At 32.8% G+C, this 18,233-nt stretch overlaps 1 protein-coding gene across 1 annotated transcript; it reads left to right on the top strand.

Moving 5' to 3' along the window:
- The first annotated feature begins 9,551 nt into the window (after positions 1 to 9,551).
- On the top strand, positions 9,552 to 13,849 carry LOC148617479 (uncharacterized). The gene is made up of 2 exons (XM_088585182.1): positions 9,552 to 9,678; positions 12,684 to 13,849. The coding sequence occupies exons 1-2, from the start codon at positions 9,555 to 9,557 to the stop codon at positions 13,787 to 13,789; spliced, it is 1,230 nt and encodes a 409-aa protein (XP_088441308.1). The 5' UTR covers positions 9,552 to 9,554; the 3' UTR covers positions 13,790 to 13,849.
- The last annotated feature ends 4,384 nt before the right edge of the window (positions 13,850 to 18,233 follow it).

Here is an 18,233-nt window from a genome sequence, read left to right on the forward strand (position 1 = left end):
CCATTTAGCTTGTTAAGTGCATTTTTTTCAAGCACCGCACTTCAAACAAGCTTTTTCATATCCAATCATAAGCATCTTAGCTTTCTAATAAGCCAAGACAATACACAATTAAGCGTAATTCAGGCGAAAGAATGGTACCCACTACCCACAAAAATCTGCCCATTTTGCAAGAAAATGATCGTCTATAGCATACACGAGGACGTACGTTTTAACATTCATTTCCTTTCCAATAATTATTTCCTTATTCGCCATTTCAGGTTGTACACAGCCAAGAATGATAGAAATCGACTCGGGAGGGAACAGAGATCTTATAATTTCAACATTCATTTCCTTTTCAATAATCATTTACTTTTTCGCCCTTGTAGGTGGGGCAGAGTTAAGAATGGTCACAATCGACTCGGGAGTGGTAAGTGATCTCATTTCAACATTTATTTAACGAATTTCTGGTACCCTTATACCTCCCATTTACGATTAATTTTATCGCCAAAAAAAAATAAATAATTGTAGTATTTTATTGGTCCCTTTGTTTTCCTCGATTAGGCAAAAATTTTTTTTCTATTTTTTTTACTTTTACTTCCACCAAAATGAAGAAAATTGGCATATTTAAGGACCTTTAGATATCTCAGTTTTTAATGGTACCAAAACCTAACGGTAACAGTTTGACGATAAATAGAAAAAAACTTACCCCCTACCCCACAGAAAAATCGCCTAAATTGACACATTTTTCAATGTCAAGCTCTAGAGTTTTTGTACTTCAGTAAAAATAGCTTTTTTGGTATTTGCTGTATCGTATAATCACAACTGATATGTCTGGGTTTTTTTACGACGTGTTGCGATTTTCATAGTCAGAATTTATCAAAATTGCAAAAAATAAGGTTTTCGATTTTCTCTTACACTGTCCCATAATTCAACTCTACAATTTATTTCTCAGCCAAAACGGCTCAACTTTGGTACCATTCAATTGATAATTCAATTTTTACATAATTTAACCACGAAAACCTAATTTTCATGAAAGCATCTAAAAAAGAGTTTAAAAATATTACTCCACCCCTAGAAAACTTGTATCAGTATCAAACAAAATTCGCACTGCTACCACTCTCTCCGAAGAAGAGATTGTGGAAAACCATAAATCTGTGCTATCCTCTGTTGGTCTCTCTACCAGGGACGATGATTGTAATTTATCGTCTATGTACTGGATTCCTAAACTTCACAAGAATTCATACAAACAACGTTTCATAGCTGGATCTGCAAAATGTACCACCAAACCTCTTTCAAAACGTTTAACTTCTATACTCCCAACTGTCAAAGAGGGTCTGCAGTCCTACTATAACACTTGTTACTCCCGTAGTAGTATTAATTCAATGTGGATCCTGAAAAATTCGAAAGATCTTTTGGAGACAATCAGTTCAAGACTATTATCTGAATATAATAGCATTACAACCTATGATTTTTCAACACTGTATACTTCTATTCCCCATACTCATTTAAAATCCCGACTTAAAAACATTATACATCGTTGTTTTTCCAAAAAAAGATGGTACACCTAGATACAAAAATATAGTTCTTGGTAGAGATTCTTCATACTTTGTAAGAAATAATTCCAAATCATCTTCCAAATATACAGAGGAAGATGTTTACAAAATGCTGGAATTTTTAATCGACAACATATTTGTCCAGTGTGGTGGACGTGTTTTTCAACAAACGGTCAGCATTCCAATGGGAACAAATTGCGCTCCTTTACTTGCTGACCTATTCCTTTACCCTTATAAGACTGACTTTACAGCTGATCTGATCAGAAAGAAAGAATATCATTTGGCTAGATCCTTCAATCTCAGTTTCCGCTATATAGATGACGTATTATCTTTAAACAATCCTAATTTCGGGGATTTGATACATCGCATCTACCCAAAAGAACTTGAGATAAAGGAAACTACAGACACTGTGAAGTCAGTCTCATATCTTGACCTACACTTAGAAATCGATGGTAAAGGAAAACTATTGACCAAACTTTTCGAAAAACGTGATGACTTTTCATTCAGAATTGTCAACTTTCCTTTCATCGGTGGCAACATCCCTTCGGCTCCTGCGTATGGAATGTTCATATCACAACACATACGATATGCCAGAGATTGCAGAAACCTTTTGTATCGTGCTAGAACTCTAACAAATAGGCTTCTGAAACAGGGTTATATTGCTACAAGATTGAAGTCATCACTACAGAAGTTTTATGGTTGTCATCATGAACTCGTTGATCGTTATGGTGTATCCATCTGCACCATGAAAACTGATTTATTCAACGGGTCATAGTTTTACTTTCATCGTTTGTCTACCCCGGACTTGACTTTTTATGAGCAACTCGGCGGGTGTTTCTAGAAAAGCAGAGGACGCTTACCATACCGGTGCACCTGGTCCATGCTCCCAGTTTTTAGTGGAGTCCGGGTTGCTCATTTACTTTTGTTACTTTGTATGTATGTTTTTAGTTACTTTATGTTCTTTGTTGTGTATGTCTGTTTTCCATGTCTGGTCTTTGTCCCTGGATTACATTCTTTCGCTATAACCTTGGTTCCCTTGATTACTCTTATAGCATACACACATTGTACACAATGTCTTTCTGTTATTTATTGTGAAGATATTCATGTAATAATCATATTGTCTAGCATAGATGCATAATTTTGTGGTTAAATATTCGAAAATGATAGATATTAATTTGAAGGAAAAATTCAGAATTACAGGTTATCACTCATTCTACCAATATTTTTTTTTTTTCAAGTTTTCAAGGAACTCGGGTATTTTTTCATTCTGTCAATAAAAAAACGCATATATAAGCTGTTTTTAAAAATGATATAAAAGTTGTCTTTAACAAATAGTTTTAAAAACCATAATATTAGAATTTTCGTTGAAACGAATGAATGCCGTTTTTATTGAGAATTTTTAGGAATTTCAGAGTTCCTAAACTTTTTATATCATTCTATGTAATGACTAAATTTAAGAAATTTGAAATGTAATTTCATTGTCGCTTCAATTAACAACCTTAACCATTGTAAGAATTAATTCCTTTTTTTTTGAAAGTATGAATAAACCAAATGTGACGTGTAGGTATATTAATCAAGTATCAAATGTGATACATAAAACCTTAGAGGCAATCAATATAACTATTAGCACATACTATCATCATTAAACAATGCATTTACTTTTGTTAATTTTTATGTATTATTTTAGTTATTTCATGTTCTTTGCTTTGTTTGTCTGTTTTCCATGTCTAGTCTTTGTCCCTGGATTACATTCTTTTGATTTCCGCTAGAATCTTGGTTCCCTTGATTACTCCCTTAACTCTGTGTGACCTAAAAGTGCGAATAAGGACATGAATGTTGAAATGAGATCTCTGACTAATCCCGAGTAAATTGCGACCATTCCAAACCCTATGCGATAAAAAAAAATAGCGAATAAGGCATTGAATGTTGATAAAAAAGGAAATGAATGCTTAACTGAGATAATGAGATCTCAGACCCCTCCTGATTCGATTGCAACCATTCCCAACTCTGTGCAACCTAAAATGGCGAATAAGGAAATGAATGTTTGTCTTTTTATGAGAAACTCGGTGGGTGTTTCTAGAAAAGCAGAGGACGTTTATCTTACCGATGCACCTGGTCCATGCTCCCAGTTTTTAATAAAGTCCGAATTGCTCATTTACTATAGTAACTTAGTGTGTATTATTTTAGTTACTCATGTTCTTTGTTGTGTTTGTCTGTTTTCCATGGCTGGTCTTTGTCCCTGGATTACATTCCTTTGATTTCCACTGGAACCTTGGTTACCTTCTTCCACCGGTAAGGTAAGCGTCCTCTGCTTTTCTAAAAACACCTGCCGCGTTTCTCATAAAAAGTCAAGTCCGGGGTAGACGAAAGAGGAAAGGAAAACTATGACACGTTGAATAAATCAGTTTTCATGGCTCAGATGGAACATCGTAAAGATCCACGAGTTCATGATGACGACCATATCTGTAGTGATGAATTCAATCTTGTAGCAACATAACCCTGTTCAAGAAACCTATTTGTTAGAATTCTAGCGCGATACACAAAATCTGCGTAATTTGGCAACCTCTGGCATAACGTATGAGTTGTGATATGAACACCATACGCAGGTGCTGAAGGAATGTTGCCACAGATAAAAGGAAAGTTGACAATTCTGAATGAAAAGTCATCACGTTTGTCGTAAAGTTTGGTCAGTAGTTTCCCTTTACCATCTATTTCTAGGTGTAAGTCAAGAAATGAGGCTGACTTCACAATGTCTGTAGTATCCTTTATCTCAAGTTCTTTGGGGTAGAAACGATGTACCAAATTCCCGAAATTAGGATTGTTTAAAGATATTACGTCATCTATATAGCGGAAACTGAGATTAAAGAATCAAGCTAAACGATATGTTTTCATTCGGACCAGGCCAGCTATTAATTAAGCCTCATAAGAATGACGGAAAAGGTCAGCAAGTAAAGGAGCACAATTTGTTCCCATTGGAATCCCGACCGTTTGATGAAAAACGCATCCACCACAATGAACAAATATGTTGTCGATTAAACATTCAAGCATTTTGTAAATATCTTTCTCTGTAAATTTAGAAGATGAGTTAGAATTAGTTCTTACAAAGTATGAGAAATCTATACAAGAACTATATATTTGTATCTAGATGTATCATCGATACATTATCGATGTATAATGTTTTTAAGTCGGGATTTTAACTGAGTATGGGGAATAGAAGTATACAGTATTGAAAAATCATAAAAAGGAAATAAATATTAGCATGAGATATCTGACTTCTCCTGAGTCCATTGCAACCATTCCCTATTCTGTGCATCCTAAAACGGCGAATAAGTAAATGAATGTTGAAATGAGATCTCTGACCACTCCCGAGGCGATTGCAGCTACTACCAATTCTGTGCGATTTAAAAAGGCGAATAAGAAAATGAATGTTGAGTAAGGAAATGAATGAGCCATTGGTCCCTCCAGAACAACCCTCACAATCCTTCTTCAAATGATGCTTCATGATTTGAACACTTTTGGGACGTTACATATAGTAAAATCCATTTTTATCCGATTGTTGAAAAAGGAAAAGGAAAAGAGAAGACAACTTGAGTCTGAATAAATTACTACATCAAGGTTTTCGATATTACATGCTCATATAGCTCAAAACTCACCCATTAAGTTGACTTAACCATTAAATAGGCTAATTTGTAAGGGATAAAGTTATATGGTGTTGTCAAACCGTTAAAAATGGCATATCATATATTAACATTGATTGGCCCACAGAAACTAACATACTATATTTAAAGGCAGTTTTTGCAATGAAATTAGTTGTTTCTTTACTGTATGAATTACGGTATATACTTGAGATGACCTTTTGTAATAAACTAGAGGATGAAACTCATTTTTCATGTAATAGTTTAAATTTGAATAATTAAAGAATCACACTTATTACAAGCATACGTATACATTGTGCAAAGTTGACAACTTTAACCTGTGAAGAAAAATTGGTTTGGATGATGAACTTGGAAAATATAGATATTCTTATTACTTTGTTTACATTTATATCGAGGCATAAAAAGATGACATGATGGATACTTACTTTTCTTTTACACATTATTTGATTATTCTTTATTTTGATTTTTATAGCATATAAATATTAGAATATCATTTGAATTGCACTCAAGTTTGGTCGTCTATTTTTTTATCAAAATATCACCTTTAAACCTTTAATGATCTACCCTTTGTGACTTATGCAACTAAATAACAATCTAATTATTCTTGTTTGTTTGTTTGTTAAGACGAGAGGAGGTTCATAAGAGTAATCAAGAGAACCAAGTTTATAGCAGTAATCAAAAGAGTGTAATCCAGAGATGGAAAACAGACATACACAACAAAGAACACAAAGTAACTAAAATCATACATATAAAGTAACAAAAGCAAATGAGCAACTATTTTGATTACCGGTATAACCTTTGTTCCCTTGATTACTATTTAATGCTATCATATTCTGATAATAGTCTTGAACTGATTGTTTTCAAAAGATCTTTCACATTTTTTAGGATCCAAATTGAATTAATACCACTACGGGAGTAACAAGTGTTGTGGTAGGACACTTTTGATAGCTGTGAGTACACAAGTTAAAAGTTTTAAAAGAATTTTGACGGTACATTTTGTAGATCCAGCTATGTAACGTTGTTTGTATGGATTCTTGTGGATTTTGCGAATCCAGTACATAGAAGGCAAATCACAATCACCGTCCTTGGTAGAGAGACCAAAAGAGGAAAGCACAGATTTATGGTTTCCCACAATCTCTTATTTTATGATAGAGTATATGCATCGTGCATATATTCAGTGCTTGACATAATGACAAGTTATCATTATAAAACGCAAAACTTCTAAGTAGCTATCTTGGTGACGCCCCGTGCAGGTCCGGGTGTCAAAAGGATAGGCCTGCAGCAGCGCTAAGCTTGTCGGAAAAGGCGACTAAATAGTGCTCAGAAGCAATGGGTTGTGTGTTCCAGATGGTGGAATGGGATACCCCTGGCGTGTCACATGCTGGGGTTGTCAGGCTATAATACGGAAAACCTGACCGCAAACCATAGTGGTGCACCGTGTTGGGAAAGATGCCACGTTCCTCGCACGTTAAACAACCCTACTGTGGTATTCTCCCGGAGTAGGAACCGTAGGCTCCGCCATAGGAGGCTAAATTGCCCGACCCTGCCCACCTCTCCCTATTTCCAGTGGCAATCAAAATTTCTCGACCCCATTGGCCTTGTCTCCGGTCCCATTTTTCATTTCATCATCATTTCATGTTCATTTTATCATTCACTTCATGTTCATCGTCTGAATATAGCTGAAATATTGCGGCTCGGGCGTTAAACGCCAACAAACAAACAAACAAACCTTGGTGACTATTGCAACAAAATAACTATGGTTATATATACGTGTTAACTTGCATATGACACGAGTAAGTTTTTTACTACGTACACACGTTATCACATATTGTATTATTAATTATTTTAATTATTACATTTGATATTATTATTATCCATAAACATTTCATTATCTACTTGTGGCTGCTAATGCATCAGATAACTATCAAAGCATACTTGTTTGTTTACATTAGGCTCGGTGAGATCTAATTGATAAGGTACAATCATCCTTTAATTAGTGCAAAATTCAAATGCCTATCACCACAAGATGAATCCCAATTATGACATTATCTGTAGATAGTATATCATATTTCAGACTAATGAACACATAATTTGCATAATTCGTATGTCAAATAAAGTATTTCTGTCGTATCTTATATGTTTGTATTGTTATTGTTTCCTTAGCGGACCATTGATTTGAATCAAGTATCCTTTGAACTTGTACTGTGGTCCTTACCCAGCATGGGAAGAATTGGGATTGATATTACATACGATGAGAGCATAAATTTTGTAGGTCTAAACTGGTCTGAGCTGACATATCAATTAACTGCTAGTAGTCCTTTCTTTGTGTATTTGTGTAGTGTATAATCAGTTTCCTTATTTATATTTTAACAAGGAACTCAGACCTTTTCAAAGTTATTTTATGTAGTTTGAATTTTGTAAATTTTTTTTTTCCAAAATGGCAAACTATAAAAAGGAGAGGGTTGTGGTCATGCCAGAGTACTTTAACCCCGCTGCATTTTATGCGCCTGTTACAAACAGGAATTTCTAGAATCTATATATTTTAGTTAACGTTATGTTGCTGGAATATATATAGGCAATTATTTCACTGTACCTGTGTGTAATGTTTCTTCTGTCAAATAGTGCGAGGGTTATCTCATCGTTTATTGAAGACCCATTGGTGGCCTTGAGCTGACACTTTTCATCTCCTGTTGGGTTGTTGTCTCTTTTACATATTCCCCATATCCATTCTTCTTATATGGCAGCAGTAAAAGGTTTTTTTATATGTATGTATTGTTTTCAAACCGACCCTACCGGTCTGTTTTTTGGGTTTTTATACAACTTGATATCAGAATATTACGTGTTATCTGTATACACCATAGGTAGAAGAATTCTACAGTAACTGAGAAGCTTCCGAGTTTTTTTTTATATAAGGCTTCTTCAAATAGGTGACTCGATAGATATAGATGTGACTTGTATTTTGAATGTTTCCACAGTAAGCAAAACATTTCTACAGTATAAGTTTTCGTAATTAACATTATGCATTTATGCATGTATAGAATTTTATGGGTGTACTTTGGAAGTTCTGAGTAAATATTTCCTTATCTCTCTAAATTATTTTTGTTTTTTTTTTAATTTGTTGAAATATATGTACTTAGCGATTGATTTCTCTTTTGGCTGCTGCATATCATATTCTCAATATTTATGCATGAAAGATTGAGACACTTCAAAGACGTTCTTCTCAACAGTACATGTATACTATATAACGTTCAGACATGTCCAAAAGTTGTGTCTTCTAAATGAAAATCTGTATATTATCATTATTTTATGTATTTTCACATTTTACTTATGATTTGTTAGAAGCGCATTGATGAAGTAAGTGCTTAATATTGTCTCGTAATTTCTGTAACTCTTTTCACTCTTGTTATGACCAAATTACCTTTATAACCTAATTAAATAAAAAATCAAACCTGAAACTGGGGCAAATGGAATAAATTGTTAAATTGCTATAAACAAAATCATGTCTAAATAAAATGTGAAACTTGATGATTAAAGAAATTTGTAGTGATAGTTTTATGCAGTATATTTCCATATTTATTTAATGGTAACTTTCAAGTGTCAATATTGTGCAATTCACTCGTATCTTTCTATACTCTTAGATAGACTAAAAAAACCTTATGACATCAGACATTTTAATGGTGCTAATTCTAAAATCAGTGTTTTACTGTTAACGTATAAAAATATCATACGTACAAATCAACACAAGTAAATGAGCAACTCGGACCCCACTAAATACTGAGAGTATGGACATGTTGCACGGGTAGGATAAGCGCCCTCTGCTTTTCCAGAAATACCCTTCTTTAAATTAAAAATAAACAGAAATCGTTGAACGTTAAGTTAGATGCACTCACTCGAAGATCGAGATCTGAAAAAAATCTACCAGTGTAAGATATATCGCAACATTTACCAGTTCCTTTGATACTACTGCATCTAGGCTTGGCCAGAAATTCAACGCTGACCAAATCAAAATAAAGTACTTGGACACCTTTGTTGACCTTTAATCACGTGAAATCCTGTATGTCATCATTTCTGGTGTGTATGATATAGTATTAGAAAACTAAAAAAAAAAAATGTCGCCCAAAAACATCAATAACAATACCATCAAATGTGACAGAGGTTAAAAAGTTCAAGATTTATATAGTTCCCTTTTCCCACGTTCATAAATGAAACAAGCATCCTCATTGAACAACTTCTATTAATACAATATATTATGATATTCATGTTTAAACAAATTTCGTGATGTCAAATCTTATCATAAATACATCATACCAAACAAGGTGCGCGATGTTCTTAATTAATTACATTCACTAATTAAGTATGCACATCCATGTTATATATAGCACTTAGTTTTGACTCGGGGACATTGTACGGCAGTTGTCACAGCAAAACTCTCGACATGAGAAAGTTGGCTGTTGTTTCCATCCTTTTATTTTTGGGATTACCAAGTAACAGTAAGAAATTCAACTTAAAATTGTTTCGTTTCACAATATTATTAGATGTATGTTATTATCATTTTGTATTGTCTTTATTATAGATCCATGTCATTCGATTCTTTAAAAATGTCGATTCACCTAAATGTATGCAACGTTATGCATTGATTAATGTTGCATGTTTTCTCATATTTGCAGAAAATTGTGAATCAAAATATTCTGATCTTCTTTTTGAGGAGGGTAGGAAAATTCTCAATATCTGTAATAATATCATACCGTGAACATTTTTATTTTGGTCAAATAATATAACGCCATAGTTTTTGCTTTATGACCATTTGTATCAATTTTCCGTCTTTTTTCTATCCACTGTAAATTACTGTCATTTTATATTCGCACAGGTTTTCTTGTTAAGCGGATACTTTAGCCTACTTGATCGAATTCAGTTGATATCTATGTTAGTTACTTCGTACTTAACATTAATTTTGATTGTATTATAAGTTTAATTAAATGTGACCCTATTGGCTCAATGTTTATTTTTAGGCCTATCTCTAAATTAATTTTAACAATTAACATTTGGACCTCGTAACAGTCTATACATTTACAATATTCTACTTAAGGCATGTTGAAAACATTTTTGTTTTTGAAGTGTTATTTTTACATCAAATTGTATTGAAAATATTATAGTGGTCTGAATACTATGAATATATCAACACACCATGACATGACCTTAATTTATTTTCCTTGTAATACTTTCTTTATTAAGTGAGGTCTTACTCAAATGATAAATCATGCTTAACCCCGGGGACGGCTTTCAGAAAGAAAAAGGAAAGATATCATGTGTCATAGGTTATCTTGTGAGGAGTATATTTAGTATAAACAAATGCGAGGCCTACAAATTCTAACACCTGTGCAAGTGCAAGATAGGGAAATTTCAGACACACGAAGTTAAGATTTAATCGTTCTCTAACAAGGCTCCGCCGAGTAAGAGAACTATTACATCTTATCCAAGAGTGTCTGAGAATTCTTAATCTTGCTTGAGAAAAGCGGGTATTTCATTCTTTTTGTCACGTCGAGTATATTTCCCGATAAAATGTTTTAATTGAAATTACCTTCATTTTACAGCTGTGTTACGTCCCTGGCAAGTGTAAAATTTAGGTCGCTTCAAAACTGCACATAAACAAACTGCAAGAAATAATCAATCACCGGTTAATCTCGATAAATTCATGATTTGAAAGAATTTTTAAACACGTGTTCGATTTTGGTAGGACATGATCGTACATTAACTCTTTATTCAATGGTGCCAATTTTTGTATCGGAAAGTGCACGTGTTCTGTGTCAAACCGCGGATGGAACAAGACAATCTCGCACAGCTAAAAGTAGGAATTTTCTTGTCTCCGCGAGAAAAAGAATTATCTTGCCATAAACATTAAAAACCAAACAAATATAGCAATTGGGAGAAATTAGAAGAAATGTCTTCATCAGTTTGAATGAATATTTCATTTTAAACTTTAAAGTACCATCACCGCAGACTCTAATTTAAAAATTTAAAACGTTTCACTGTGTCTAGCAGGTTTAATTAAATTACAACAATGCGTTGATGTTCAAATTCAAAACAAACGGTTAGTAATCCTGATCGAAAAGAAATTGCTTAGAAGTAAGCAACCATTTCCTCAAATTGTCAGACAACTACTACAGTAATGCATATACTAATAAAGAGGTTAAATAGATGCTAACAGCTCCACTTAAACTCTAATACAGATAATTTTCAGTGGTCAAACGCACCAGATTTGTAAACGTAAAATTTGGTGTAATCGTCACAATCTTTGTTCACATATTGACGTCATAATTAATTAAATAAAAATCAGTTTCAGTAGTATTTACTCATATTGTTTTATTATTCAAGCATATATTAGTTTGTATATGATAAACATCTTCAGCAGCGAACGTTTTATAAGAAACGGATTCTTATTTGTCATATTGTTATGTCATTTTTCATCCGTGACCCGGACATACAACAGTATAAATAATGATCATGTGTAATAACTTTAACATTATATAACATTAAAGCTGTCACGAATTCCCACATCCTTGTCAAAAAAAACTTTAACATTGTCACAAAACATCATTTATTCCATTAGTAGTGATAACTTTGACGTTTTGGAAGTCTAGACTTCATCTGTCTATTTTAGCATTTCTTCCCACTATTTACATTTTTTCTAAGTATGTTGACTTGCTAATTATTTCGCCTTAAATTATTTTCAGATGCATTGATACTTCAAAAATACTTTAGATAATTTCAACTACGCATAGCTAAGACACAATTTATTTGCCGACTACTGTTATCATTTTCTTTAAAATACCGTTTTAAAATGTGTTCCTACCTGTCATCAAACTTTTGCAGTATTAAGATTTATGTCTGTTCTATTCAATTATAATGAGAAAAAAACTATTTTTTTCGTCTTAAACACTGAACGAACATACAAAAAGCATACCGGTACTTGACATTTAAGTGTCAAGTAATGACGGATCAAAAAATTAAGTTTTGTATAGACCCTTTTGTGCTAACGTTGGGGTAGTCGATGAGGACGCGTAGAGCAAGCTCAATATACACTTCCACGAGGAAAATTATTTTGTTCTAGCCAAGCCCTACCTCGTGGAAGTGTATATTAAGCATACCCACTAACTTGCCACAAAAGGATCTATTTGAAAGGTTATGAAGCAGCAATACTGTTCTCGACCGTATTGTTCAAAATGCCGTATTAGAGGTTACACTCATGTCGTCTCATCCAATACAAGTTGTCGATATAATAATGTTTTTATTGTATATCAAAGTGTTTACAATATCTTTAAGCAACGCTTAATGTTAAAACGTAATTTAATTGTATTGAATACATATACCGCAACAATGCAATTCCTGTCCAGTATGTCAGACTTCCAATACTGAATCCTAGTTGTCTATCAAAATGGAATTAAAAATGCAAAATGTTTCATTCTACCTATCTAATGATATTTTACATTTATTTAAGTTATTTGCAGAAATGATGTAAAAGAAAAGGATGGTAACAGAGGCAATAGATGGGACGATATGTCCGACAGTTGGGGCTTCAGTGAAGACAGCTCTGATGGTGGATGGGGGTCTAATTCCGTAAAATGGGATTCAGATTCCGAGGGTTGGGACTCTGACAACTTCGGAAGTGACCGGAGGTCTTCAAGAGGAAGAGGGGGAAATGGCAATAATAGATTAGATAGTGATAGTGGTTGGTACACGAGTGAATATTTCAGTGACGAAAGTGACAACAGAGTTGGTATAAGAGGAGATAATGGAAATAAATTACGGAATATAGTAGGACTTGAAAGTGAAGGCATTGATTGGGACAGCGATAATTCCGATTCAAGCAATGGAGCTGTAAAAAAGGCTGGGAATGGGAATAGTGGATTTGGCAGTAATGGCATTGATAGGAACAGCGAAACTTCTGATTCTAGCGATGGAGTTTCTAAAAATGCCGGAAATGGTAATGAAAGCAATGGTAGAGGAAGAAAGGGTAATATAAATATTGGAGGACATAGTGGTGGTAGATTTGATAGTGATGATAGTGACTGGGGAAGTGACAGATGGGACTCTGATCAAGATTTCAGACGAGGGAGATCAAATGGTAACAAAGAAAATAACGGAGGAGGCGACAGTAATGGTGGTGGTAGAAGATGGGGTGATAGCGATCGTAGGGATAGCGATAGTTGGGACAGTGATGATAATAATATATGGGACGGTTCAGATGGTTGGGAAAGAGAAAGGTCAGACGGGGAATATGGAAGCAATGGTGCCGGATATAGAGGTTCAGATGACTCTGATTGGTTTGAATCGGATAATAGATTTGACAGTACTGAGTCATTTGAGAGACTTATTAAGCGTCTAAGGAGACCAAATGACGGTGACAGTGACGGAAATTCACCTCCGGGAGTAAAGTTTTTAGGAAATAATGGTGTTAAACGTGCAGACTTTTGGGATGATTCTGATGATTTATGGAATGATTATGCCATTGGGAGAAGAAGACATAGACCAAGACGCCGTAGAATTTCAGCCAAAAGATTAGGATTAGACGATTTTGGAGATGATAATGGGGATGATAATTAGTATCTGAAATGAATCCATTGTTAAATTATATAAGAAATGAAAATACTTTTAAAAAAAGAAGTGGTGTGGATTTATTATGACTATCCCTCTGATACCTTACCTTTAATCATTGTGTACACGCCAAATGTCATTTCTTTACATTTGCCACAAAGCAAACAACTAATGGTAATTTTCGTTCGGCAAACAGACTGTACCTGTTACACCTTTCAAAATGAATTGCAATCAAATAGTGGTAAAATCAATCAAAGAGATTAGAAGGTGAAAAAGTTCCAATACACAAATGATTCATAAAGGAAAAAAAGTAATATTAACAGAATAGATAAAACTGTTACTTACATCAGGGCACGGGAAAGCAGTGTCAAAATATGTAAAATAAAAAAAAATAAATATATTTTTTATCTTTCTATTTTTTATCATTTTCTTTTTAATTGGAATGTGGAAAGATGAACTTATAAAGTGTAACACAATCAATTAACCAGCGTATAACCTTAATACGATTTTAATAAGATCACCAAAAGGTCTACACCAAGTGTAAACATACTTTAAGTAAGCACTGAAAGGCCCCGACAACAAAAGTAATAAAAATCAATGATAACTTAACGTTAGCCCTCTTTAAAACCAAACTAAAAAGTAATGAAACGACACAAAGAGTGCATCACTTGACCACGGACTGGTCCATGACGTCTGCAGTGAGGTTAGTCTTTCTTTCTTCGGAAGTAGGGTTTTCTAAATCTTACATGATGAAAATGTTTTATAGTTTGATCAATATTTATGTATTTATGTGTTATGGTAAATAGTGTTCCTTTTTTTCGAGAGAAGACATTATAAGTTGGTAAAAATTTTGACCTATTTCCAATTTTCGTAAATATGTTTTTTGTTGATTGCTTGTGTGTGTGCGTGTGTGTGATCAATGTTAAGTGATGTTGTATTGTTAATTTCAGCTGGCTGATGTTTAAATAATTCTATGACGTTAGCCCTCATTTCCGTACTTTGGATGGTTAGATACTGTATTCTGCTTTAAACATATTCGGGTATTATTTATTCTATATTCATTCGTTTCGTTTTGTTCTACACGGACTCACCTTAATGAACTATATTCTTCACAAGGATCATTCGAAAGGAATAAGGTTAATAAATGTAATGTCATGATTATAATAATGAACCTTTCTATTCATATATTCATCAGTTAGAATTAATGACCTAATGTTAAGGAAAAATGTTCTTTAGATTATAATGTAACCAAGTCAAAATGACTTAAAACCAAATTTTGATTTACTATCCGATGAATGATGTCAATAAATCATATATTTTAAATCAGTTATCATAACTTATATATTTTATAGCTTTATGGCAAATTGACCTATTTAAATAAATATTCTGTATCATTACATATTTCATAAATAATTATCGTTTCATACTGAATTATTAACAAGATGCACGTTGCATGCAATATTTTTCATCTGATGCAAGCCATGAAGTTCAAAATAAGGCTGAAAATGGCTTAATGAATTTTACGTTATTGCGTCGGTTTTGCGTTTCGATGACGAAAATATTGATATCTGCAATGGAATTCTTCTAATATATATATATATATATATATTATTTTATTATTGTTTAAGATCATCTGCGGGTGAGGTAAAAAATTGCAGGAATCAGATGCTGCTTATGAATGATTATTCAGTTGTAAACGAATCATGTTTTGCCTGTCAGATCTTAAAAGAGCATAAAATATTTTTAAAAAATATTTTAGTGTATTGAATTGTTAACTAATAATAATAAGTTCATATTTTTTATTTTATTGGTAGAAGATATGAATAGAATCTTACAACCAGTTTAACGTTTTATTCCTTTTGAATCAAAAACACAGCTTTCCAGTACAATCAAAGAATTCATATCGATAACCCGAATAGAATTTGATTTATTTTTTACAAACATCTTAACCACATCTTCTTAATTTGTTGTTCCATCTGAATAATTTATGTGGTTTCCTATCTGGTTTCATAAATGTAGCTTCTTTGAAGCAATGTCATAAATTTCATTATAAACTATTATGTAACTTTGTTAAGAAAAGTTGAATTATTACCTAATTAAACAATTAAAACTGTATCAAATCTTGATGAAGTTCATGGAAATGACATACATGTACATATTCAGACACATTGTCTCATTAGTCTTTTAATCAAAATTAAGTATTTACATGAATGCTGTCTCAGCGTAAAGAGCAAATTAAAAGAATAATAAAAACAAAATGCATTTTATGTAAGTTCTCTGAATGTATTGAAGTTCTGACCTGAATTGCTAAACATTAACTGCTAACTAGTACATGCAATTTATAAAATCAAAATATTTTCACCTGTTGATATACAAATATTGAAAAGATATTAAAAATAAAGTAGCAGAAATTTACAACACTTAAAACTAACGATAAAAATATCAATTATATGTAAAATGCTTTAAAATCTGATGGACATGTAACACTTCAGGGGAAGAGACATAACGTGGAACTTCTTTCTAAAAACATCTGTCAATAATTAAACTTTTGATATCTAGAAAATTAAGTTTTAGCCATACATCGTTAAATAAACTTCTAGTTGAGTTGTAATTTTCAGTTATTTAGACAGGGCCAATTCAAGAGACAGAAGATAGCAAAAATGGCTGACTAACCAAAATATGCCTTAAGTATTAAAAATATAATGACAGGAACATGTACATCCAATGCAAGTAGACCTCAATTCAACCACACAGTCTATTTCTGTTTCGTTAAAAGTAAAAAAGTAATAAAAATGTGTCACGTTATGTAATTTATTAAACATGACACTATGACTAATATAAATATTTAAATCTTACTTTAAATGACTATTTACATGCTTTTAAATCTAACGGAATCAAGTAAAGATCGCTGACATGTAAAGGTTATTAACAGATTATGAAGTATGAAAAACTTGAATTGTCATAAGAATTTTCATTCTTAATTTATTTTGGTATATGTTTTTCATGAATCACTTAATTCTAATCAAGTGTGATTCGTAGATGGGTAGTTTCTTAAAAACTTCAAAACATAAGATCACATTGTTACAATTATTATTGTTAATTAAAAAATATAGCCATTTATTGCCTTTGACACAAAGGCAGTGTAAATGTGGTGACGTTTGTTTTAACAAAATTGCTGAATAGCACATGTTTTCAATAGACTTACACCAGCGTATATACCAATTTCAAAAAATTCTTGATGGTTGTGTACTGTAATTGAACTCCTGATTTGGTCACCCTTTGTATTAAGATGTGATAGTAAACACATAGTGTAATGTTTTTTGTTTTATTATTAATGAATGTGGATTTTTTATCATGTCAAGCAGGATATGGGTGCCGATTTGTTTTCTTTGTATTTATATATTTATTTTCTTTTTGCAACAAATTCTTTCATACATGGGAGGGGATCAGGTTCCTGAAACTCATATTGGAGTTTTTGAGTAGTTGGGAATTACGTCTGGTTATTTCAGCCCACTTACTATTCTCATAGTAGAAGACACGCGAAGACCTGACTGAAATTACTGTTCATCACAACCTCTGCGATAAATCATTCAACAAACAATTCGGTAAAAGTACAAAACAATGCAAGAAACGTTGTTTGCGTATGTAGAATCATATACTTTGCAGAAACAAAACATTTCTGTTTTGGTTTTTTTTTTTTTTTCGGGGGTGGGGGTTGGGGGGGGGGGTCGTGGGATAGATAATTAAAATGTCGTCTAAAATTTGCAGGATTAAAGCAAAGTTGCTAATCATGTCAAAAATTGCTTACACATTTAACGGGAAACGTTAAAACTAAATTACAGAGTTATTTGTAGAACTAACTGATCAACAGTCAATCAATAGTGACTTAGAAATTTCATATTTCGGATGAAATGTTGTTGTGGGGTACCAACTAATCTTGTTTTCTAGGTACGACCCAACCACGAATTAAAACTGTTGAAATAATAGAAGCTCTACTGAAATTCACGAACCCAAAGTTCTACCGAATACCGCAGTTTCGATTAAAAAAAGAAAGAAAAATCTCGGAAACCTAATATAATATACTTAGATTTGATGGTTTACTGAATCTCAAGAGATAAAATAGAATCACAAATAATTAAATAAATAGCAACTGATGTCATTGCCGGTTTTTTGTCGAAGTTCTTGGTGCTAGTGTTCTAGTTTTGTGGGTGATGTCTTTTTTTATTTTATTGTTGTTTTGTTTTATTTGATTTTTTTGTTGTTTTGTGTGTTGTTTTGTTTTGGTTTTGGTTTTGGTTTGGTTTTTTTGTTTTTTGTTTTTTGTTTTATTATTTATTTATTTAGTTAGTTTTTACATGTAGTTGTATTGCGATGTTTTGAAATTGTTCTATTATTAAAACCTGTTTTACCTTATATAATGGATGTACAGCAAGCATGGTTACCCCTAAATGTG

The sequence above is a fragment of the Perna viridis genome, chromosome 5 (genome assembly GCF_037379345.1).
Source record: "Perna viridis isolate PV_CMFRI_1.1 ecotype Kerala chromosome 5, ASM3737934v1, whole genome shotgun sequence".
NCBI classification, from domain to species: domain Eukaryota; kingdom Metazoa; phylum Mollusca; class Bivalvia; order Mytilida; family Mytilidae; genus Perna; species Perna viridis.

Excerpts from the sequence above, each read along its gene's own strand:
- LOC148617479 (XM_088585182.1), top strand. The coding sequence starts at position 9,555 with ATGTTATATATAGCACTTAGTTTTGACTCGGGGACATTGTACGGCAGT. Across the intron at positions 9,679-12,683 it reads TTTGGGATTACCAAGTAACA|TTATTTGCAGAAATGATGTA; the intron begins GTAAGAAATTCA and ends CATTTATTTAAG.